Genomic DNA, 24,999 nt, shown 5'->3' on the forward strand with positions numbered 1-24,999 from the left:
TCAATCTAATCAAAGAGGTAAAGATCTCTACAATGAAAACTACAAAACACTGAAGAAAGAAATTGAGGAAGACCCTAGAAGATGGAAAGATCTCCCATGTTCTTGGATAAGCAGAATTAATATTGTCAAAATGGCCATACTTCCAGAGGCACTATACAGATTTGATGCAATTCCAATTAAAATCCCTATGACGTTTCTCATGGAAACAGAAAAGGCAATCATGAAATTCATCTGAAGAACAAAAGATCCAGAATAGCCAAAGCAATCCTGGGCAGGAAGAGTGATGCAGGAGGTAACACTATACCAGATCTTAAACTCTACTATAGCGCAATAGCAACAAAAATGGCATGGTATTGGCACCAAAATAGACAGGTAGACCAATGGTACAGGATAGAAGACACAGAGACATACCCACATAAGTACAGTAACCTCATACTAGACAAGGGTGCCAAAAACTTACAATGGAGAAAAGATAGCCTCTTTAACAAATGGTGCTGGGAAAATGGGAAATCCATATGCAATAAAATGAAACTAAACCCCTATCTCTCACCCTGTACAAAACTCAACTCAAAATGGATCAAGGATCTAGGAATTAGACCTGAGACCCTTCACCAAGCAGAAGAAAAAGTAGGCCCGAATATCCATCATGTCAGCTTGGGACCAGACCTCCTTAACAAGACCCCCCATAGCGCAAGAAATAAAAGCAAGAATCAATAAATGGGATAGATTCAAACTAAAAAGATTTTTCTCAGCACAGGAAACAATCAACAATGTGAAAAGAGAGCCTACAGAGTGGGAAAAAATCTTTTCCACACACACTTCAGACAGACAACTCGTCTCCAAAGTTTATAAAGAACTTAAAAAACTTTACACCCAAAATACAAAGAACCCAATAAATAAATGGGCTAAGGAAATGGGCAGACACTTCACAGAAGAAGATACATAGGTAATCAACAAATATATGAAAAAGTGCTCAGCATCCCTGGTAATTAGAGAAATGCAAATTAAAACCACCCTAAGATTTCATCTAACTCCAATTAGAATGGCTATTATCAAGAACACAAGCAATAATAATTGTTGACATTGATGTGGGGAAAAAGACACACTCATACATTGCTGGTGGAGTTGCAAATTGGTACAGCCACTCTGGAAAGCAGTATGGAGATTCCTCAGAAAGCTTGGAATGGACCCACCATTTGACCCAGCTATCCCACTCCTTGGTTTGGATACCCAAAGGACCTTAAAATCAGCATACTACAGTGATGCAGCCACATCAATGTTCATAGCAGCTCTATTCACAATTGCTAGATTGTGGAACCAACCTAGATGCCCTTCAACTGATGAATGGATAAAGAAACTGTGGTATATATACACAATGGAATATTACTCAGCTATAAAGAAAAATAAAATTGCGGCATTGCTGGTAAATGGATGAAGCTGAAAAATGTCATGCTTAGTGAAATAAGCCAAGTCCAAAAAACCAAAGGCCGAATGTTTTCTCTGATAAGTGTACGACAATATATAATGATGGGGGGAGTGGGGGGGAAGAGAAAAATGAAGGAACTTTGGAGGGTGTAGAGCAAAAGGGGATGGGAGGAGGTGGGAATGAAAAAACAGAATGAAACTGTATTACCCCATATATATGTATGATTACATGAATGATGTGAATATACTTTGTGTACACCCACAGAAATGAAAAGTTGTATCCCATTTGTGTATAATGAATCAAAATGTCTGTAAAAATAAATAATATTAAAAAAAGTAATTAAAAAATAACAGTGACTCTAATACTCTACCGACCAAAAACATTCAACAGAGGTTCAACAAGGAAATATGAGACTTAAACAACATTATAAACCAACCATACCTAACAAATTTATATAGAACACTCCACCCAACAAACATACATTCTTATCAAATACACAACATTCATTATCCAGGAAAACAAGGTGCTAGGCCATAAAACAAATCTCAATAAACTTAAAAGGACAGAAATAATGTCAATTACATTTTCAACCCACAATAGAATGAAATTAGAATTCAATAATAGAAAAATTTAGGAAACTCAAAAATGTGTAGAAATTAAATAACATTCCTAGATAACCAGTGAGCCAGAAAGGTAAACAAAAGGGACCTCATAAAATACTTGAGATGAATGAAAAGGAAGATACGGTATACCAACACTTGTGGAACATAGGAAAAACATGTCTAAAAGGAAAATTTATCACTCTAAATGCCTATATTAAGAAAGAAGAAATATCTCAAATTAATAATCTAGCCTTTCATCTTATACACTAAAAATAGAAAAACAAATTAAACCTAAAGCAACCAGAAGGAAGGAAATAATTATGACTACAGTGAAAAATAATAGAGAAAAGAAACACAATAAATAAAACCAAAAGCTCAGTTTTTGAAAAGATAAAAAATATTGAAAAATCTTTACCTAGTTTGACAAGAGAAAAACTGAAGACTCAATTTACTAGAATCAGAAATGAAAAAGGGGACATTACTACCAACTCTACAGAAATAAAAACAATTATAAATAAATCCCATGAACAATTGTGCTAAAAAATTATATAACCTAGAAAAAATGGACAAAACTTTCATGACTTTGAATTTGACAAAGAATTCTTAGATATGACAGTAATAATACTATCAATAAAAGGACACTATCAGGAAAATGAAAAGGCAACCCACAAAGTGGGAGGAAATATTTGCAGTTCAGATATTTGAAAAAGGACCTGTATCCAGAATGTATAAAGAACTCTTACAACTCAATTATAAAACATGACCCAATTAAAATATGGGAAAAAGATGTGAACATATGCTTAATCCAAAGAAGATACACAAATGACCAATAAGACTTTTAAATATGTTTGAAATAATTAGTCATCAGGAAAACATAAATCAAAACCATAAGATATTTATTTCACACATACTATTATGGCAAGAATCAAAAAGTAAGATCACAACGAGTGTTGATAAGGATATAGAAATATCAGAGCCCTCACACTTGCTAGTGGGAATATAAAATAATGTAGCCTCTTTAAAAATTGTGGCAGTCTCAAAAAGTTCAATATAGTGTCACCAAATGACCAGCAATTCCACTCCTGGGGATATACCCAACAGAAGTGAAAAGTAAACATATGTCCACACAAAAATGTGTACACAGATGATTACATCAGCATTTCTATTCACAATAGCCAAGAAGGGAAAACAACCCAAATGTCTATCAACAGATGAACTAATAAAATCTGACATACATATGCAATGGAATAACATTTGGCCATAAAATTGAATGAAGTATTGATACACAATACAACATAGGTGAATCTTGAAATTATAATGCCAAGTGAAAGAAGTATCTTATAAAAGATCACAAAGCATATGATTTCATTCACATGAAAGGCCAGAACAGGGAAATCTACAGGGACAGAGGTAGACTTAGGAGGGTTAGGGATGGGGAGATTAGAGGGTAAAAGCTAAAGGATGCAGCTTTCTTTTGATATATACGGTGATGAAAATACTCTAAAATTGTGATATAAATAAATAAATAAAATGTAATAATGGATACACCTGACTGTGACTACATATTGCACAATTTAAACAGGTGAATTATATTGCATATTCAAATTAATCCTCAATAAAATAATGCTCAATGCTTTAATCAGCTTGTTTTTAAAACTATATGATCACTTTCATTTTAGCTACTAATTAATTATATTCAAAACAACAATTATAGTTAAAATGCTTTCTAATCCTAAGAAATTATCATTGTTTTTTCTTACCATTATCCCCACTTATTCTTATTTCATATTCTTTGTAGAGTCTTCCTATGCTTTTCACGATTTCCTCCATGTCCTTTCGCTCTGGGGGCATCTCCCCCTCCATATTTTTATGGCGACTAAAAATTCCAAATCCAATATTCACCCAGTTTTCCTGTAAATGTTTAATAATCTTGAGAGTATCATGTTTTGACACTAGAAAATCCCCACTATACTTTTCTTTCTGTTCAGCCAGCATCTAGAGTGTGAAGAGGGGAGGAAGTAACACATTATTTATCAAAGTCTACCTAGATCCTTATTTCCCAGTGACCCTTCATTACTCTGGAGTTGTATAGCCATATTACTACTGTTCGTACTATTTCTTCTCCAAAGAAGTAGTGTGTGAAAACATTTTATTTTTAAAAGTAACATAAATTTAACTTAATTTTAATATGCTATGAAAAATTCATGGTTTGCCAGGATGAAAATCATTATATTGAATCCTTCAAGGAACAGGCTAAGTTCTAAAGAGCTGAGTATGTTTTATTAAGCAAGGATGTAACATAGCTGGTTACATGATCCCCATTATCCTGGGAAATTTCTTAGAGTGAATAAGTGTTTGATTCATATATAATTTCAGTCTTACCCCAAGTTCAAGTCCTAAACAAGAAATACCAATAAATATTAGTAAAAAAAGTTAACAATTTAGACATAGAGTTCGTCATTATTTGTTACTCAGATAATAGATTTATCACCCACCTTTTATTAAGAGTAATCACTATAAGAGAGCATTTTAACAGACCAACTAAGAGTAAGAATCTTGGAGTTAGACCCAGATTCAAATGCTCACTGTGCCACTTACTATTTATAGATAACTTAAGTAACTTAACACTCCTATGCTTCAATTTCTGCATATGTGAGATAGGGATTATAAGACCTGCACCATGCAGCTGCCAAAAAGAGTAAGGTAACACATGCAAAGCATATTCAGCCTGACAAAGAGTGTGTGTTTAATAAATGACAATATTATTCCCAGTAAACATGACTTTTAAAATTTTATCAATGTATGTTAAAACCACCAGTACTCAGTAAAAAGTCACCAAAGTAGATATATAGTATAGAGACAGCAAACATGAGAATATTATTGTCAATTTATCCCAAAAGAAAATAAAATGGGTTCTTGGCTATCTGGATGAGATTTCATTAGATCATGAATTTGATATTCACCTTGGAAATATTTCAATGTCATATGTTTTTCTTTGTCAGACTACTATAACATAATAATTTAATTAATAAAACTTATTTTCAAAGGTCAAACACTTTTTAAAAGATGCTATTATGGTTAAATAAAATTCAAAAAATATATATGTAATATTATGTATATTTTGCTACAGTAAAATAGATGTTGTTAATTTTTTATTTATTTATTTTTTTTGGTACTGGGGATTGAACTCAGGGGCACTCAACCACTGAGTCACATCCCCAGCCCTATTTGTATTTCATTTAGAAACAGGATCTCACTGAGTTGCTTGGTGCCTCATTTGCTGAGGCTGGCTTTGAACTCAAGATCCTCCTGCCTCAGCCTCCCGAGCCACTGGGATTCCAGGCATGTGCCACTGGCCTAGCATATGTTATTAATTTTAAAAGTCCAATTTGTCCTTAAGACAAAAGCCAAATACAAAACAGGCACGAATTTTACTTATGTCCACATGACAGGATCTGAAATGCTCCCTTACTGTTACCCAGGTATCTGTTCCCTCTGTTCCCCACTGGCAGCCTTTTTCCCCCCAAATCTGAAACAGAACTTATGTTTAAGAATTTTTTTTTTTTTTTTTTTTGTGGTACTGGGGATCGAACTCAGGGCCTTGTGCTTGCGAGGCAAGCACTCTACCAGCTGAGCTATCTCCTCAGTCCCTTAAGCATATTTTTAAAAGTCCCTGTGGTCTTGTTGTTTTGTCTTTCATAAAACTTAATAAGGGCACTTTTAAAGATGGAGGTGAGAAGTTTCAATTTTACAACCAACACTTCAATTTCCAAGCTGTGTTTTAGAAAGTCTTACCCTTTGCCAGTGCCTGAACTCTGAAAGAACTAAACTGCATGTATTTCCTTTATTAGAGGATAAAATGTCTTTTTCACTGGAAGAAGAAAAAAGGGCAAGAAAAAGGTCTTAGAACAGGTATAGACAAGGAAAATTATAGGTCCACACAGTAACAACAGTGTTTCTCCTCAACAATTTTTAACCATGCCTTCCAGGTTCAGCCCCTGGACAATCATTCTTATTTTTTATTAACATAAAATTATATTCATTGTACAAATTAGTGGACTTCACTGTGAGTATTCATCTTCAAATTTACACATACATATTTTTATTTTTACTTTTAGATTCTAAGTGGACCTGAGCAATTGTTACAGGACCATGGGAAATGACAGCATCTCTTCGAAAGGGTGGACTCTAGCCTTGGGAACTCAAAACTAGATCAATAAAAGAAGAATTCCTGTTGAATACAGGAGCTTCTTTTAATTTATCTGAAATCTCAGAAGGAAAAGCCTATTTTTTTAAAAAAAGAAGTTCCGGAGGCAGAGAGTGAACTGTGGCCATCAGTGATAAGAGTTTACCACAAAGAGAAGGGTGCACATGGCAGCAGCAATCAGCCTGGAGACGTACCAGTTTCTGTTTCCAGAACTTCCAGTCTACTAACCAGGAAAACTTTTAGGGTTTGTGAAAAACCGAAACCACTATACTCAATTTGACATGGAAATGATACCTAAAAGATGTCTCTTGGACAATGCATCTTAAAGTTGAAGCAAGAAACAACCTTAGATATTATCCAGTCTATATCCAAAGTATAGACACCAACTATACTTTGGATAGTGATTCATTCAGCCTCAACTTCACTACTTTATTATCAGCTTCTTCCATTATCAGATTACTCTAATTATAAAATATGATGTTCAATCAAAATTGATCTTCCTGTAATTGCTCCCATTGATTCTATTTCTCTACACATGCACTATGCTACAGAATATGTAGATATTCAGATATTCAGATATTCAAGTGTTCCAACAGTAATAATATAAATTGACTTTATTTTTAAAAGGAGAAAAGAAAAAGCATTGAATTTAAACGAAGGCAACAGCGGTTAGGCAAGCAGATCAGGAGGGACCATGTAGATAACTAGCACTACAAACCACCAGAGCATTCAAGGTCCTTAACAACACTGTGCCCTAGAAAAGGATGCTGGTTACTTTCCCTAATATCAGTGTTAAAGTACAGAGTGGGAGGGAAAGAGACAGAGACAGAGAGAATTGGACCGAGTTATCAGATGTGATATGGTATAATCAGAAAAACAAGATTCTTGGAGACCCACTTATTTATGAAGAACTGCTGCCATTTGGTGAGGCCATCTTTAATTATCTGCAATGTCTCCCTTGTAGACTCTTCAGTTCGTTCTGTGTCCATTTTAAATTTGTTCACTGAGTTTTTCCATTTATTTGTCAACTGCTGTAACAATGCAAGGTCTGCAGTGTCCTAAAATGCACAGAATCTAATTATCCACTTATTCATAACAAATATTTATTAACATATGTCAGGCCATTATAAATATTATAATACTTATAGTAGAACAATCCATAGGAAATGGATCAAAAAAAAAAACTTGAAATATTAGGGACAAGGTTTTTTCCTTTTGTAACATAAACCAAATTTTCCTGTAGGACTTTCACAGGGGCAGGTGGTACACTGGAAAGAATAGGAACCAGGAAGCCAGACAGGATCAAATGTGAATCCTAGACATTCACTGGCCATGTAACTTTGAGTGACATTATTTAATCTATTTGAAGTTAATTTTTGTTATCCATAAAATAGCAACCTGCTGTGGTTTAGATATGAGGTGTCTCCCAAAAACTCATGTGTGAGACAATGTAAGAATTTTCAGAGGTGAAATGATTAGATTATGAGAGATATCACCTAATCCAGAGGATTAATCCACAGATATGGATTAACTAGGCAGCAGCTGTAGGCAGGCTGGGTGTGGCTGGAGGAGGTAGGTTACTAGGGGCATGTCTCTGGGGCTTATATTTTGTCCCTGCTCTCCGCTTCCTGGTTGCCATGTTCTGAGCTGTTTTCTTCTGCCACACTTCTGTCATCATGGTCTGCCTCATCTTCAGCCCTAAGCTATGGAATCAGCAGACCGTGGACTACAACATCTAAAACTCGAGTGCCAAATAAACTTTCCCTCCTCTGCATTGTTCTTCTCAGATCTTTTGGTCATGATGAGAAAAAAAGCTAATTAAAACAAAACCCTAGGGCTGGGGCTGTCGCTTAGCAGAAGAGCGCTTGCCTAGCATGTGTGAGGGTTTGATCCTCAGCACCACATAAAAATAAATGAATAAAACAAAGGCCTTGAAATTTTTTTCTTTAAACTTAAAAAAGGCATTGTGTCCATCTACAACTAAAAAATATTTTTAAAAAAAAACAAAACCCTAGTACATATCTCACCAAAAACTGTTTTAAGAATGAAAGGAAATGACAAGTGTAAATGGTTTGACTCAATAAAAACACACTAAATGCCAGTTCCTTCCTTTTCTCTCCCTCATAATCATTGAATTTTCTGATAAACTAGCACAGAATGTATCAATAAAACTACTTACTTTATTTTTAGTTTAAATACTAATAGAATAATTCTATGAATAATGTAGTATTATTAAACTTATATTACTAGAATTACAATAGAAGAGGAATTTAAGGAAGAGCCTTTATTCACTCTCCCTTAGATTTTTTTCTATTCTGCCCACAAAAAAAGCACAAATATAAAACTACACTTAAAATTCTTCAAATTTAACAAAGCAAATCAATATGGTCTTAACACTTGACACTTTTCTCCCATAATGTAGGCAAATTGAGCTTTACCTTGGTTGACAGCAATATGATGAAATGTTTCGTATATTTATTCCAGCCTTTTTCATTGAGGTAGAGTCTTTTAGCCAAAATAACTCTATTTCTTTGAATTACCTATAAAAAATAATGGACAACGACAGGAACCTCAAACATTAACAAACTAATTTATTATAGACCTTTCACATGTCAATATTTCACTCAATCATTATCTCAACCAAAATTTTTTCTTTAAATCACTAATTTGAAACAAATTCACATTTTCTAAAACTACTAGACTGTAACCAAACTGAAGTATAGTACATAGCAGAGGTTCTTAAACAATTTGATCTCAAGATCCTTTACACTCAAAAAATTATTAAAGATTCCAAAATGCTTTTGTCTGTATGGACTGTAACTATTGCTATTTATTGCACTGGAAATTAAAATTAATTAACATACATGGCTGACAACTCACTTAAAGTGTTAGTAAGCCCATTATATATCAACATAAATAGCATTTTAACAAATGGCATTTTTAAAAAAATGAATGAAGTGTCATTGTTTTATATTTCTTACAAGTATTTTTAATGTCTGTCTTGATAGAGCTGGATTCTCATATGTGCTTTTGCATTCAATCTGTTGCAACATCCCATGTCTAATAGCTTCTAAAAAATCCACTGCACACTCATAAATTAATGAGATTAAAATGGCAAATAACATCTTAATGTTATGAAGAAAATAATTTTGAAATCACAGAGCTACTAAAAGGGTCTTATGGACCCCCCACAACCCCCAGGGTTCCCTGAGCCATACTCTGAGAATCATTTAATGATGACTGTTCTAGACACTGTGGATATAGCAATGAATAAAAGAGACAAAGTCCTCATTTCAGAGTTGACATTCTAGGTGATATTCTTCCAGTTAGAAGGTACTTTATGGATAATCTAACAAACAGCCCCATCAATGCAAGATAATCCTCTACTGAAATATTTACGAGAGGTCAGCTCTCTACTATCGAAATGCCTTAGAGTAAGGAAGCTCACTTGTCTTTTTTTCTCCTACTGAACAAATAAGCCTAGTTCAGTCTTGTTTCTTATATCTTTACTGTCATGATTGTTTCCTTTGAATGTGTCACTGATGGAGCAGCCACGGTCTCTCCCCATCAGGACAGTGGGCAATGGCTGAGCCTGTGATTCACTGCTGTTAACTCTGTCCCTGCTACCACCTGCTTTCAGTTTGGGCCATAGGACCTTAGTACTCTGAGACATTTTGAACTCATAGCCTTCAAGACTGATATGGTCAGAGTTCATCATGTCAAAGTTAAAAAGCTCAGAGTCAGTCCAGGTGGTGGCTTACTGTTGGTCCATGAATGGCAAGGAAAAGACCATTTCCCATGACCAGGTAGTGGACATGGACATAAAGCTAGGGCAGGTACCTGTGAAGAACCCCAAAGGCACAGCCCATGAAATGCCCAAGACCTTCACTTTGTTGCAGCTGTTGTCTCTGATCAGAACACCAGCAGTTTGAATTCTATGATGAGATGTTCCGACCACTTATGGCCTCCATCCTGCAAAGTTTTAATGGGACCATTTTTGCCTATGGACAAATTCTGGGACTGGGAAAACCTACACTATGGAAGGAGTCCAGGATGACTCTGCAAAAAGAGGGGTCATCCCCAATTCATTTGACCACATCTTTACACCCATCTCTTGATCACAGAATCAGCAGTATCTTATCAGGGCTTCTTACTTAGAGATCTACCAGGAGGAGATCTGTGAACTACCTGTTCTTAAAGGATCAGACCAAAAGCCTTGAGATCAAAGAGAGGCCTGACACAAGGAATGTATGAGGAAGACCTATCTTCTTTTGTCATCCAAAGTATGAATGAGATGGAGTATTTGACAAACGTGGGGAACCAGAACCGATCTGGGGTGCTACCAACATGAATGAGCACAGCTCATGTTCTCATGCTATCTCTGTCATCACTATCAAGCACAATGAGGTTGCCTTCATGGTGAAACCACATCCAGGTAGGGAACCTGGTAGATCTTGCTGGCAGTGAAAGGCAAGCCAAGACCAATGCAGAAGGGGAAAGACTGGAGGAAGGAACAAAGGTCAACCTCTCCCTTTCAGCCTTGCATAATGCCATCTCTGCCCTGGAGGATGAGAAAAGCATTCACATTCCAGATTGAGACTCAAAATGTATCAGGCTCCCCCACGATTTCCTCGGTGGCAATGCCAAGACTGTACTGTAGCCAATGTGGAACCTGTGTCACACAATGTAGAAGAGACTCTGATCACTTTGAGATATGCCACCCATGCCAAAACACTGAGAATAAGCCAAGGGTCAATGTGGACAAAAAGGATGCCTCCTTCAGGAACTCCAGGAAGAAACTGCTCAACTTAAGGCCCAGATGGAAAGCAGTCCACTGGCAGAAGGAAGAGCCAAAAGAAGCAGAGGGAAGGTGGGAGCAGTCAGGGGAGGGAGGTTAAGGAGGAGGGAGAAGAGGGTAAGGAGGAAGTCGAGAGTGAGATGATTACTGGAGGGAACAGCAAGAAAATCTGGAGATTGAGAAGCAGGCTCTTGTAAAAGACCACGACTTGGTTGTAGAAGAGAAAATGAGGCTGCTAAAGAAGGAGGAGAAAAAGATGGAGGACCTGCAGCACGAGAGGATGCTGCTGAGATGCTAGGTGCCATAATCAAGGTACCATGCCATCCTTAGGCCCTTCCCCTCACCAGTGCCTTTTCTTTTACTTAAAAAAAAATACAAGGGCTGTGCATGGCGGTGAACGTCTATAATCCTAGGAGGCCAAAGTAGGAGGATCCAAGCTCACTGCCACCCTGGGCAACTCAGCAAGACCCTTTGTTAAAATAAAAAGGGTTAAGGGAATAGTGCAGTGGTAGAAAACTTGCCTAGCATGCATGAGACCCTTGGTTCTATACCCAATAACACACACACACACACACACACACACACACACACACACACACACAAACGAAGATACTAAGGATGATGTAGTTATTGGTTATCCATTTCCAATAGTTCCATGATATTTCAAGCTCAATAAACATTTGTTGACTTGAATTAAAATGAAGAAACTGCAATAACACTAATACCCATGATGTATCCCCTGCACCCAGTATAAGAAATAGAACCAGACCTTAAATTATACTACAGAGCTACAATAACAAAAACAGCATGGCACTGGCACCAAAACAGACATCAAGACCAATGGAACAGACTAGAAGACACAAAGACACACCCACACAAATACAGTTATTATCATATTAGACAAAGGAGCCATAAACATACATTGGAGAAAAGACAGCCTCTTCAACAAATGGTGCTGAGAAAACTGGAAATATATATGCAGTAGATTGAAATTGAACCCCTATCTCTCATAATGCACAAAACTAAACTCAACTCAAGGACCTAGGCATTACACTGGAGACCCTGCACCTACTAGAAGAAAATGTAGGCCCAACACTCTATCATGTCAGCATAGGAACCAAGTTCCTCAACAAGACTCCTAAAGTGCAAGAAGTAAAATCAAGAATCAATAAACGGAATGGATCCAAACTAAAAAGCTTCTTCAAAGCAAAGGAAACAATCAAGAATATGAAGAGAGCCTACAGAATGGGAGGAAATCTTTAACACCTGCACCTCAGATAGACATTAATCTCCAGAATATACAAAGAACTAAAAAAATTCAAAACCAAAACACATATAACCCAATCAATAAATGGGCAAAGGAACTGAACAGACACTTCACAGAAAAAGAAATATGATGGATAAAGAAACTGTGGTATATATATACAATGCAATATTACTCAGCCATAAAGAATAATAAAATTATGGCATTTGCAGGCAAATGGATGAAATTGGAGAATATCATGTTAAGTGAGATAAGCCAATCTCAAAAATCCAAAAGAGGAATGATCTCACTGATAAGCGGATGATGACACTTAATGGGGGGTGGGAGGGGGACAAGAATGGAGGAAGGAGGGACTGTATAGAGGGAAAAGAGAGGTGGGAGGGGTGGGGGGGAAGGAAAAAAATAATGGAATGAATCAAACATCATTACTCTATGTAAATTTATGAATATGCAAATGGTATGCTGTTACTCCATGTACAAACAGAAACAATATGTATCCCATTTGTTTACAATAAAAATAAATTTTAAAAAAAAAAAGAAGAAATATGAATGGTCAACAAAAAAACAAAAAAAATGTTCAATCTCTAGCAGGATCCAAGATGGCGGACTAGAGGGAGGCTGTGTTCCTTGTTGCTCCATAACTTGGGTTTCAAGCAGAGGATATCTGTTTCTTGGTGAGGCAGTTTTTGCTGCTTATGGATCCCCTGCTGTTTACCCCATTTGTCTACTGTGATCACCTGCAGTCTGCCAGCATATCGATGCCTTTTTGAGTGCAGATTGCTCACTGTCAGGTGGCTATCATCCACCATTTGCCTGCCTCTTGCCTATCCATCACCCACACCTGAGGTTCACCTCCTGATCATCCGACAACTTTCAGCAAACTGATTGCCAGCCGCCAGTGGAGTGCCAGCTGCCTGTTATTGCCTGGAAGTTCATTGTCACAGTACCTGCAGGTTTGATTACATATGGCTGCCACCATTTTGAGACAACAGCCAGGCCCCATAGGACCCCTGGCTGGACTGACTGAGCCCTGTCTCCAGGATCCCTCAGCCCGACTGATCACTCCCTGCCTCTGGGGCCCTCACATCGACTGACTGCTCCCTGCCGCCAGAACCCCCAGACCGACTGTGCCCTATCTCCTGGACCCAAGATAGAATGATTGCACCCAGCCTCCAGGATCCCGCAACCACACCAAACACACCTGACCTCCAGGACCCCTGCCTGACCAACCACACCCTGCCTCCAGGACCTCCAGCCGACCACGTTCCACACCCCGAGCTGCAGCTCCCCATTTGCCAACACATTTCGAAGCCAGAGCGGCCATCTTGGATAATCCTGGAAGCCTTAGCTCCAAACTTTAGGTGGGGCAAATCCCATCCTGAGATGCCTGTTGGAGACTTGAAGCTCATTGTCAGGTACCTCTCATGCATCAGGCTACTGAAGACCGGAAGGTTTGAATACTACATGACTGTTAGAGTGTAGATTCTTTTTTCTCCTTATTGAACAATTTTAAGTTTTTATTTCTTTACTTTTCTTGCTCTCTTTTCCTTTTGTTTACCTGTTCCCTCAGAGTCTCTTTCTCCCTTTTTGCATGCTAACAACCAATTTCTTTTGATTACACTCTCACCCTATTATCTAGAACTTCTGTATATTCTTTTCTTATCCCACTAACAGATACATCCTACATCCCTCTGCATCCTCTTTGTCCTCCATTAGAAATTGCAGACCTTATTGCAAATCTGTTTGTTTTACTGAAGATAATTGAACTTGTTCTGTTTATTATGACAATATTGTTAATGTCCTCATAGGAGCTATTTGGTCTAGGATTGCATACTGTCTAAATTGGGCACTGCTAATATTGCTCTCCCCCTTAAAGAAAAGGCTTAGGAAACCTAAAGAGCCACTATAAGCCTATAGGGGGGAATCTGCAATACCCCAGATCTGCACTGCTAGAGGGGAAGATATATGAACAACATGAAAAAACAAGGGAAGAAAATGATCCAAACAAATCTAGATTCTTTATTAATAGAATCCAATGACAGTATGGTAGAAGAAATGTCAGAAAAGGACTTCTGATTATACTTGATAAAGATGATTCATGAAGCAAAGGATGAGATAAGAGAGCAAATGCAGGCAATGAATGATAATACCAATAAAATGAAAGAGCACCTGCAGGAAGCAAAAGATCATTTCAACAAAGAGATAGAGATTCTCAAAAAAAAACCCAAACGGAAATCCTCGAAATGAAGGAAACAATAAACCAACATCTCTAGCAATTAGAAAAATGCAAATTAAAATTACACTAAGATTCCATCTCACTCCAGTCAGAATGGCAATTATCAAAAATACAATAACAATAAAGGTTGGCAAGGATGTGGAGAACAAGGTACACTCATACACTGCTGGTGGGACTGCAAATTGGTGCAACCACTATGGAAAGCAGTATGGAGATTCCTTAGGAAACTTGGAATGGAACCACCATTTCACTCAGTTATCCCACTCCTCGGTATAGGCCCAAGGAACTTAAAATCAGCATACTACAGTGATGCAGCCACATCAATGTTCACAGCAACTCAATTCACAATAGCCAAGCTATGGAACCAACCTGGGTGGCCTTCAATAGATGAAAGGATAAAGAAAATATGTCATATATACACAATGGAATATTACTCAGCTGTAAAGAAGAATGAAATTAGGGCATTTTCCAGTAAATGCATGGAACTGGAAACTATCATGCTAAGTGAAATAAGCCAGTCCCAAAAAACCAAAGGCTAAATGTTCTCTCTGATATGTGATGCTAACTCATAATAAGGGTGGGAGAGGGAAGAAGAGAAGTTCACTGGATTAGACAAAGGGGAATGAAGGGAAAAGAGAAGGGATGGCAACAGGAAAGACAGTATAATGAATTGGACATATCTTTCCTTTGCTCATATAAGAATACACGACCAGTGTAACTCCACATTAGGTATACACACAAGAATGGGATCCTAATCAGAATAAGTTATACTCCATGTATGTATACTATGTCAAATACACTCTACTGTCATGTATATCTAAAAACAATAACAAAAAGAAATAGAATAGCAGCTGGATCTTTAGAAGTTCCTGGTATTCCCTTTCCCCAAAGGGTAACCATCTTCTTGAATTTGGTTCTTACTGTTCCTTTGCTCTTCCTAAAAGTCCTTCCATATATGTATATAACTAAATAAAACAGAGGTTAGTTTCATTTGATTTCTTACTTTTTAAAAAAATATGTCAATGACTTTTTTACAATTCTACATCAGGATGGATGTAACCTAGGAGGAACATGGGACTACTGTCTCCACCTGTTTTCTTTTTTCATTTTGTAAGTATTTAGCATTATTTTAAGAACCATCTCATGAAGTTGCCTTATAGTGAACTAGCAGTCATTTCAATGCCACTGAATTTTTTTCTTACATGTATTGCTCTTACACTGGGTCCCCCCATTAGGTGTCTGCCCTGAATTTAATCTATTTGTTCCTGAAGACAAGAACAGCATAATCATTGAGAGTTCAGGCTCTACAGCAGACTTGCGAGGTTCATCTTTTATTACCTATGTAAGCTTAGGCAAACTACCTGAGTCCCAGTTTCCTCATGTGAAAAATGAGTGAACATGAGGTCACTGTAAGAATAGTGCTAATTACTCCTTTAGTAAATATCTGACACATAGTAATAAGCGAATGATAGCTGTTTTTTATAATGTGTAATTATAGTATTATTAATGCTAATAATATTAATAAGGATAATCTATACACATATCCCTGTTAACATTTCATTTGTCTGGATATGTCCATCATTCTAGATTGATGAGATATTTAAGTTTTTAAGTTTTCATCAATTATTTCTGTTTTATCAACCAGGATATAGCATAATGCCTGACCCATCACAGGTGCTTCAACTTTGCTTTAAAACTTAATGTTCCTGCCAGGCTTGGTGGCAAATGTCTGTAATCCTAGTGGCTTAAGAGGCTGAAGCAGGAGGATCAAGAGTTCAAAGTCAGCCTCAGCAACTTAGTGAGGCCCTAAGCAACTCAGTGAGACCCTATTTCTAAATAAGGTATAAAAAAGGGGCTGAGGATGTGGCTCAGTGGTTAAGTGACTCTGGTATCATTCCTGGTAACAAAAAAAAAAAAAAAAAAAAAAAAAACACCGAAAAAATAATAGTTCCTCAAAAATTACCTTTCTTACTAAAAAAGAAAAAAACCTAATATAACTGTTAAAGTCAAATAGAAGTATAAAATGACTCAAAATTCCTACCAATTCACCCAACCCTAAAATTCAACTCACCAAAGATAATTCAGTGTTATTAGTTTGAGGGTTCCATCAGTGAAGATTTTTTGCACATGTGAATATATAAACTATACATATATAGTTTTAAAAATACACCTGATAGCTCTAATTAAATGTATGCAGGTTTTTATAATATATCATTACAATACTTGCTTCTTCTTTTACTTAGCCATCTTTCCATTTATTTATATGCCTACAACATTCTTCCTTTGTTTAGACAACCATAATTTATTTTTCGTACTAATGGACATTTAGATTATTTTGATATTTTTTGGAATCCTAAGAAATGCTAAAATTAACTTCAATATCCTTATTAACTTGTCCTAGAATCTCTCAGAAGTGGGTTCTTGCCAATGGGATTGCTTGTTCAAAGGGGTACAAACGTAAAATACAGATGTTCCTTGACTTACAGTGGTGTTACAATCCAATAAACCCATCATAAGTTGAAAATACTGTAAGAGGGAAGGGGAGATAATGGGGAGTGAAACTGACCAAATTATTGTGCTATAATATATGCAAATATGTAACAACAAATCCTACCGTTATGTACAACTAAAATGAACCAATAAAAAATATGGAAAAAAGAAAATATTGTGAAATGAAAATGCACTTAATGCACCTAACCTACTAAAAATCACAGCTTAGCAACACAGTACACTCTAAAGTACCGGTTATTTACCCTCTTGATCTCATGGCTTATTGGGGGCTGCAACTCATTGCTCCTGCCCAGCATGATGAGAAAGTATTGTACTGTACACAGGCAGCCCAGGAAAACACCAAAATTCAAATTTTGAAGTATGATTTCTACTGAATGCATATCACTTTCATATTATCATAAAGTCAAAAAATATTAAGCAAATCATTATAAATTAAGATCATCTGTTTTGTTAGCTCCTATAACAATCTCCAGGGGCTAGAGTTGTGGCTTAGTGGTAGAGCACTTGCCTAGTATGTGTGAGGCACTGGGTTCCATCCTTGGCACCACATATGAATAAATAAATAAAATAAAGGTCCATCAACAACCAAAAAAAAATTTTTAAAACGATCTCCAGAGAGATTGTACCAATTTATATTCTCATCAATAGTACATGAAGGTGTCCATGTCTACTATCTGTATAATGTTTGCTAAGGTGGTAAACTAAAGGTAGTACCTCATTACTCTTTATTTTCTATCACTGATTATTGGTTATGTTGAGCATATGTTCATGTATTTATTAGCCATTTGAATTTCTTAATCTAAATTATCTGTTCATATTTTATACTCAGTGCTTTCCTGGATTATTTTTAATTTTTGAATTTTATTTATTAGACCACTTCAGTAATATTAACTGTTTCTTATATAAGGTACCAAAAATTCCTCCTGGCCTGTTACTTGCTTTTGTTTCTGATGACTATTCCCTCCTAAGAGTTTTTGGTTTTGTTTTCAGTGCTGGGATGAAACCCCAGGGCTTCACACAGGGAAAAGCACTCTACCACTGAGTCACAGCCCCAGCACAATATGGAAGCTTTTAACTTGGAAGGTTTTTTTCATGTCATGGTTAAGAAGGGCATCCTCATTTCAATATTATGAAAATACTCTTTTTATACTCATTTAATTTATTCTAATATATTTGTATTTTTATGGTTTTATCTTTAAATATTTAATCCCTTCTCAGATTTGCTTTATTAATTTTTAATAAGGTAGAGATTTAATTTTTTAGCAATTACATAACTCACTGTGCCAATCCAATTTGAATATTCCATTTTTACAAGATCTACCTCAGATTTTTCTACTTTGTCCTTTTTATATTTATTCTTACTCAAATGTCACATTTTCATTTGCTTTGACTTTATGATACATTTTGCTATCTAGAAAGACACGTTTTCTTATTAATGTCCTTTTAAAATGTTTTATTATTCTCATACTCAGATTCTTCCAGATATGCTTTATAATTAACTTGCCAAATTCTGAGACATAAAGGAGTTATTGAGATTTTCAACAGAATTATACTGAATTTACATATTATTTGGAGAGAACTGACATCTATTCAATATTGATAACTCCTCTTAACTGGCATTATATAATTATCCTTTTATTTCATTTCCTCTTAAGATCTTTTCATGAAATTTTAGAGTTTTCAACTACTGTTTAGGTCTTATTCCTGTTTATTTTGTCTTTGCATTTTAAATTACTAATTATTGATGTGTTTCTGCTGGGTTCTGCATACAGTATTTATCTTGCATCTAGCTTCCTTAATAAAGGTTAATTAATTCAAATAATACTTATATTCATTTTTTTCCAGCTCTCTAACTAGATAATTGCATCACCAGCAAATAACAGAATTTTACAGCTTTCTTTCAGTATTTATACCTTTTGGTTATATTTGCATTTTATTACCTTAACTAATAAATTCAGTGATAGCCAAAATTCTATAAATAACATAAAACCCTTTTCTCTTGAATGGAAATGTCTCTAACATGTCCCTATTAATGATCCAGGTTTCTAATAATTACTTCTGTCAAGTAAATGAAGTTTTCCAAATAAACAAGTCTTTATACACCATTCAGTATAGTAGATTTCTCTCTAGCTTTAGGATACCTGAACCCTTTGATAAGGATGGCTTCAACATTTCATCCTAATAACTGACAAGTTCCCATACAGGGCAGGGTCTAACACAGATGTGTTAGGGCAGGCTATCTCCATGGAGAACGCTGTGACTTGCCACTAATAGACTACCAAACCAACCCAACTAGACCAATTTCTTAATATACTGTGGGTCATAATTCACTGTTAATACCCACAGTCCCACATGTCAGAATAGGCAACCAAAAGGTAAACATTTTAGAAATACAGAATATTGTAGAACTGTGCAGCCTCCCTAAAGAATTACCATCGTGTTCCACTGCCTTATTTTAATTCACATGTCATCTTATATCACAAGATAAAGAGGCAGGGTGTGATATTCAGTGATCCTAATATGATTCCATTATAGAAAAAATAAGAACCACCTTTTCTAGTTTACTATTACATAAATTAAAGTTGAAAATTTTAACATTTCTGAACAACAGGAAAAGAATTCTCATTCATACTCTGGTGCAAAAAAAAAAAAAAAAAGAACTTTGAATTGTGCAATAGTTAGGTACCTAACAAAGAAAAGAAAAAGAAAAAAAATTAACTTTCCATTTTCAAGGCACACAAAAGTTACATTGTTTATCAAGAAATTGTGCCTTCTTTTTTTTTTTTTTGTCTATATGATTAAAACTGCAAAATGAAACTTTAACCAAAAATGTTGGAGTTGTGAATCCAGATGAACAAACCTTCAGGGCCAATTCATATGTAGCTGAGCTCCATATATCTCTTTCTTCCATTAACTGTTTAATATCATTCTCCATCCTTCCTCTCTGTAATGTATATAAGTCATGGTATTCTTCTACCATTCTAAAAGAAAAATTAAGAAACAGCTATTTAGACACATTTTTTTAAAAAAGGACTATTACATAATTTTTTCCTTTAAAACTCATCATAATATGGTATAATTGATGATATTGCTATCTACTGTATATATTATAGAAATAGAAGAAAAATGTTCATATTTCATTCATAAATCTTTTATCTATTCACTAGACTTCACAATATGATATTCCAATGATATATTATATCTAATGAAAAATTCAGAATACAAATAACAGTAATATAGCAGTTTTATTGTTATGCTTCTTGCCCATAGACTTAGGCTTCTTTATTAAAGGCATAAACCCAATAACTCCAAGCTTCTAAATTCTAAATTATAGCCAGGTGTGGTGGTGCATGCCTGCAACCCCAGCAACTCGGGAGGCTAAGGTAGGAGGATGGCAAGCTCAAAGATAGCCTCAGCAACTTAGTGAGGCCCTGTCTCAAAATAAAAAATAAAAAGGAGTGGGAATGTGGTTTAGTAGTTAAGTGCTCCTGGGTTGAGTCCCTGGTACCAAATTAATTAACTAATTAATTTTAAATTATAATTAGTATAAGATTAAAAGAAATTCCCCCCAGCCCACCCAAAGGTTTAAGTATAATTAAACAGCTCTTTGTTACTCATTGTTTCTTCATGCATATCTTTTCCAAGTTACACTGAAGCTTCTCTCAAAATTAAAAGCCCTTCTGAGATTAAAAGCAAACAGAAATTGTAAAGTGACAAATAGTATCTTAAAAAACTTTTAGAATACTTCCTCCTAAGGGATGCTAACTCTCTTAAAGGCTCCTCCTATTTGGAAATTTCCATTTGTTCAAAATAATTAAGAAATTCAAGCCAAGTTCGGTGGTGCACACCTGTAATCCCAGTGGCTCAGGAGGCTGAAACAGGAGGATTACTGGTTCAAAGCCAGCATCAGCAACAGCGAGGCGCTAAGCCACTCAGTGAGACCCTGTCTCTGATAAAATACAAAACAGAGCTGGAGATGTGGCTCAGTGGTCAAGTGCCCCTGAGTTCAATCCTCAGTACTCCCCCAAAAAAGAAAATATAAATAAATAAATAAATTCACACAGGTGAATATACATGTAAAAATCCATTAAGCTATACCTTTAATATTTGTGCACTTTACTCTCTGAAAGTAAGACATCATTTTTTCAAAAGATTAATGATCTTAATTCATAACAGCAAAAGCAAAAAATATTCAGAAACAACCTCAATATCTAATAACAAAAGACTGGCCAGATAAAATGTGACTAGGCACATAATGTGATAAAAGCAGCTAGTTCAGGGAGAGAGCTACATTCCCAAACAAACAAGCAAAAAAACCAGTATGAAGCAAGTATTGCATAATAGTAAACATTTGATAATTACAATGGAGGGTGCATGAGTGTTTGTTATAATGCTTTATTTTTCTGAATGTCTGAACATTTCATAACATAAAATTTTACAAAAAAGAAAAGAGAATAAAAATATATCATACTGGCAGGGCACTGAGTAGGTGCCAGGTTCCATTCCAAGTGCTTTATTTACATTAATACCTTTAATCCTCATTATAACCCCAAAAGGTAGGTAATACTATACTCCCCATTTTATGGGCAAACTAAGACCCAGGAAAATGAAGCGACTTCCCCAAAGTTGCACAGCAAGTAGTGTGCTGCACACACTGCCTCTCTATACTTTCTACTGGAAAACCAAAAAGTAATAACCTTCAAATGTCACTCAAAAAAATGATTAAGGTTAAAACAAACAATATGTCTCCAAGAGAAAAATCAGGTTTTCTTGAGTTTAATACCCAGCAAGGCAAAAAAAACAAAACAAAACAAAAAAATCACATTTTCTTTCCACCTATAATGAGAGATCACCCAAATTCAGATAAAGTAAATTATGTGTGTTTTGGGAATTTAAGAATTTTGCTATTGTTATATATTATTTCAGAAGCTATATAAGCTTTTCCCTTTTCCCCTACATAATTTACATATACCTTAAGCAACTCACTTGGCATTCTTTTCAGCATCTAAAAGAGCTTGTGCCAAATCTTTGTGAGCTTTCTCTGCTTCCTGTGTTAATTTCATATCATGTGCCCGAACCAGACACAGTTCCCTGAAATAAAGCAAAGAAATTTCAAAATCACAGTTGGAAACTTCCACCAAGTTTCTACCCAGGAAATCAGGCATCTTCTTGATTATTGTGTTTATCACCCTCCTTTTTCCAACCCATCAAGAAATCTTCAGGTCTGACGTTGTGGAGAGCACTCTCCTAGCATGCATGAGACCCTGGGTTGGATCCTCAGCACCACATAAAAATAAAATAAAGGTACAGTGTCCACTGACAACTAAAACAAAATTTAAAAAGAAAGAAATCTTCAGTTTAATGCTTTCCCAACTGAGCTCTCTTATCTACTTGCAAATCAAGAAATCTAGTATGCATTCTGGATGGAGTCTTGTGAGGTTTCGAAACAGACCCACATTGGCAGGAAAGGCAGAAAGAAGATATGATTGGGTGTTCCCTAGTGAAAAGGAGGCAGGTGCTAACGGACAAGGCTACCACTCTGCTCTACCTCACTCTCTGATCAGCCTATACTGTCTTCTTTATTCTTTCTACTAATCATCTTGTTACCAGGTTAGATAATCACTAACCTTGATTGCTATGTATTATTTATTCTCTATGAAATTTGAACCTTAACATCCATAGTCATGGCAATGCTATGTAAATCTGATTAAGATAAACATCTGTATCTTGGAAGAAGGAGCAAGAGTCTCATATGCACAGAGCCTTAGTTCTGTGTGACCCATTTCTCTAAATCTACACTTACGGCTATTAGATCCATTACTTTGAGTTTGCTTGCTAAATGAAAAGAAGACAAGAGTTTTCACCTTTAACCATTCACTCTCCATCAGTATTTTTTTCTCTTTAGACACATGGTTCTGACTTTTATTTTGTGTTTAGGATAATCACAGTTTTTACCTGGTCAATTCTTCAATAACATTCTTGAAATTATACAATTCCTCTAAAATGCGCTGGTCCATCATTCGCTGAGTTACCAAGTCTTTGTAGAAGTCAATCATCTGCTGGGCAATCTGGTCCAGCATTTCCACATACCTCTCTCTGAATGAAAAACAAGGGGAACAAGATATCATGCAAAAGCAGAATGCAAATTTCCCTTTCAAAGTGGCAGAAGCCCAAAGTGGCTCCAAAAATCCTGAAATGGCTTGAAGGAGTTCCTGCTCCTTCAAGGAAAAAGAAGGGTGAGGCCCAGCATGCACTGTCAAGGGGAACTTAGCAGGGGTCAGACTTTAGGACCCAGAGAATCCAAAAGTTTATTTCTCTTTTTCACCCAATGATAGTCAAGAGCAGCCAGTGTTAGCCAACAGTGGAAGAGGACTAGGTGCCAGGCAGGGGGGAAAAAGATATCACACAAAGGGAAAGAAAAGGAGAACCAGAAAATATATGAGAGAAAAAGTAAAGAAATAATAAACAGACATTCATAAAACATATGTGGGAAGAACCACATGGAAAAAGAAAGGAATCTAGACTGTGTTTTCCTTCCATGTCCATACAAGTGAATGAATAACTGTGGAGATATTATAGCCAGAGCCATAATTATCTGGAATATGAAAACTGAAATATAAAATAAAAATAAGGACTTGTTTTATTTTTTCTTCCACATTATAAATGCTGTGGGGAAAGGAACCATATCTTATATTTCTCTTTTTAACATCCAACAGAGTACCTTGAATTAGTGAGTTTTTTAATAAATAAGCAAATTTGTAAATAATACCACTTTTCTCAAACTAACAAAGACAACTGTTTAAAAATAAACAAAAGGGGCTAAAAAATTTTTTTAGAAAATAAAAATAAACAAAGTTCTTTAATTTAAAGAAGTTTTGTTTTTTTGTTTTTTTGTGTTTGTTTGGCTTCTGAATAAAGCCAAATGAAATATCTGGAAATGACCATAGATGATAAAGTACAAATACTATAATTTACTTTCATTTATAGTAAAAGTGATGAAGGTATTATATCCTAAGCATTAAGTCTGGTAACTGTAATATCTTTTAATTTGAATTGGTCATTTAGACTAATCTCTCACACACTGAAATAAAGCATTATGTAGCCCTTATTTAAACACTTAAAGTAACAGGAAGCTCATCAGTTCAAAACACAGTTCAAACATTGGAAAGTATCAATTTTAGGACTTCTCCTGATAATCTAGGGACCAGACGCTCTGAAGGGCCTTCCCATTCTAATACCACTAGATCCCCACTGGTATGGATTAGGAGCATACTTTATAAAGCATTACTGGGCTTGCAAAAAGAATACCAATCTTTAGGGATGTAAAATGAAAAGAACAAACAAACAAGAAGTAGCAAGCTAAGAATGGCATGGGAGATATTAGTAGTATTTCAATAAGCAAACCCAAGATCAAAGTTGCCCCAGGAAAAATTCAACACTGGGATGAAGAGACTAAGTCTCAGGCCCACTTCAAAATGGGACACCAGGGCAAGCACAAGACTACCACATGAAGCCTGGATCCCAGAAGGGAGCAAATACAAATCCTCTCTTCAGAAAAGCGTCCCTGATTTAGGCCCTAAGGATTCCACAGTTAAGATCTGCCAAATATGTGCTTCACAACAAAGGCAGAAAAATATTAATGTTAATAAACCATCATGAAAATGCCTGAAAGCTGACTAACATGTGTGTACACCATTGGTCATGTAGTTCTCTGCTTTGCTGCTTCGAACACTGGTGGCTTTTTTCTTAGATTGACAACTCAGACCTTAGTTGTTCCTATTCTCATGCTGACTTGGCACTTCTGGGTTTTCCGTGGTCTTCTAACTAGTTACCCTATTGTAACTAATCTTAACAGCTTTCCTTTGAGTTTCTTAGCACTGTCAGATAACAGAAAGTCAGCTTCCATAAATTATACAGTGAGCAGATTTATACCTCATTTAGAAGAAACCAATATT

The 24,999-nt window shown here is 35.8% G+C and overlaps 1 protein-coding gene across 1 annotated transcript in view; it reads right to left on the reverse strand.

Annotated features, from left to right (window-relative positions):
- The window catches only part of AXDND1 (axonemal dynein light chain domain containing 1), a 113,547-nt gene that overhangs the window by 76,494 nt on the left and 12,054 nt on the right, over positions 1-24,999 (reverse strand). The window contains exons 9-15 of the mRNA XM_079105921.1: positions 23,000-23,140; positions 22,031-22,135; positions 19,905-20,025; positions 8,674-8,775; positions 7,133-7,293; positions 5,824-5,899; positions 3,789-4,023 (exon numbers count right to left, since the gene is read on the reverse strand). Coding sequence (XP_078962047.1) covers positions 3,789-4,023; positions 5,824-5,899; positions 7,133-7,293; positions 8,674-8,775; positions 19,905-20,025; positions 22,031-22,135; positions 23,000-23,140 — 941 coding nt within the window. The remainder of the gene's footprint in view (positions 1-3,788; positions 4,024-5,823; positions 5,900-7,132; positions 7,294-8,673; positions 8,776-19,904; positions 20,026-22,030; positions 22,136-22,999; positions 23,141-24,999) is intronic.

Source organism: Sciurus vulgaris, assembly GCF_902686455.1.
Source record: "Sciurus vulgaris genome assembly, chromosome: 12".
Taxonomy (NCBI): Eukaryota; Metazoa; Chordata; class Mammalia; order Rodentia; family Sciuridae; genus Sciurus; species Sciurus vulgaris.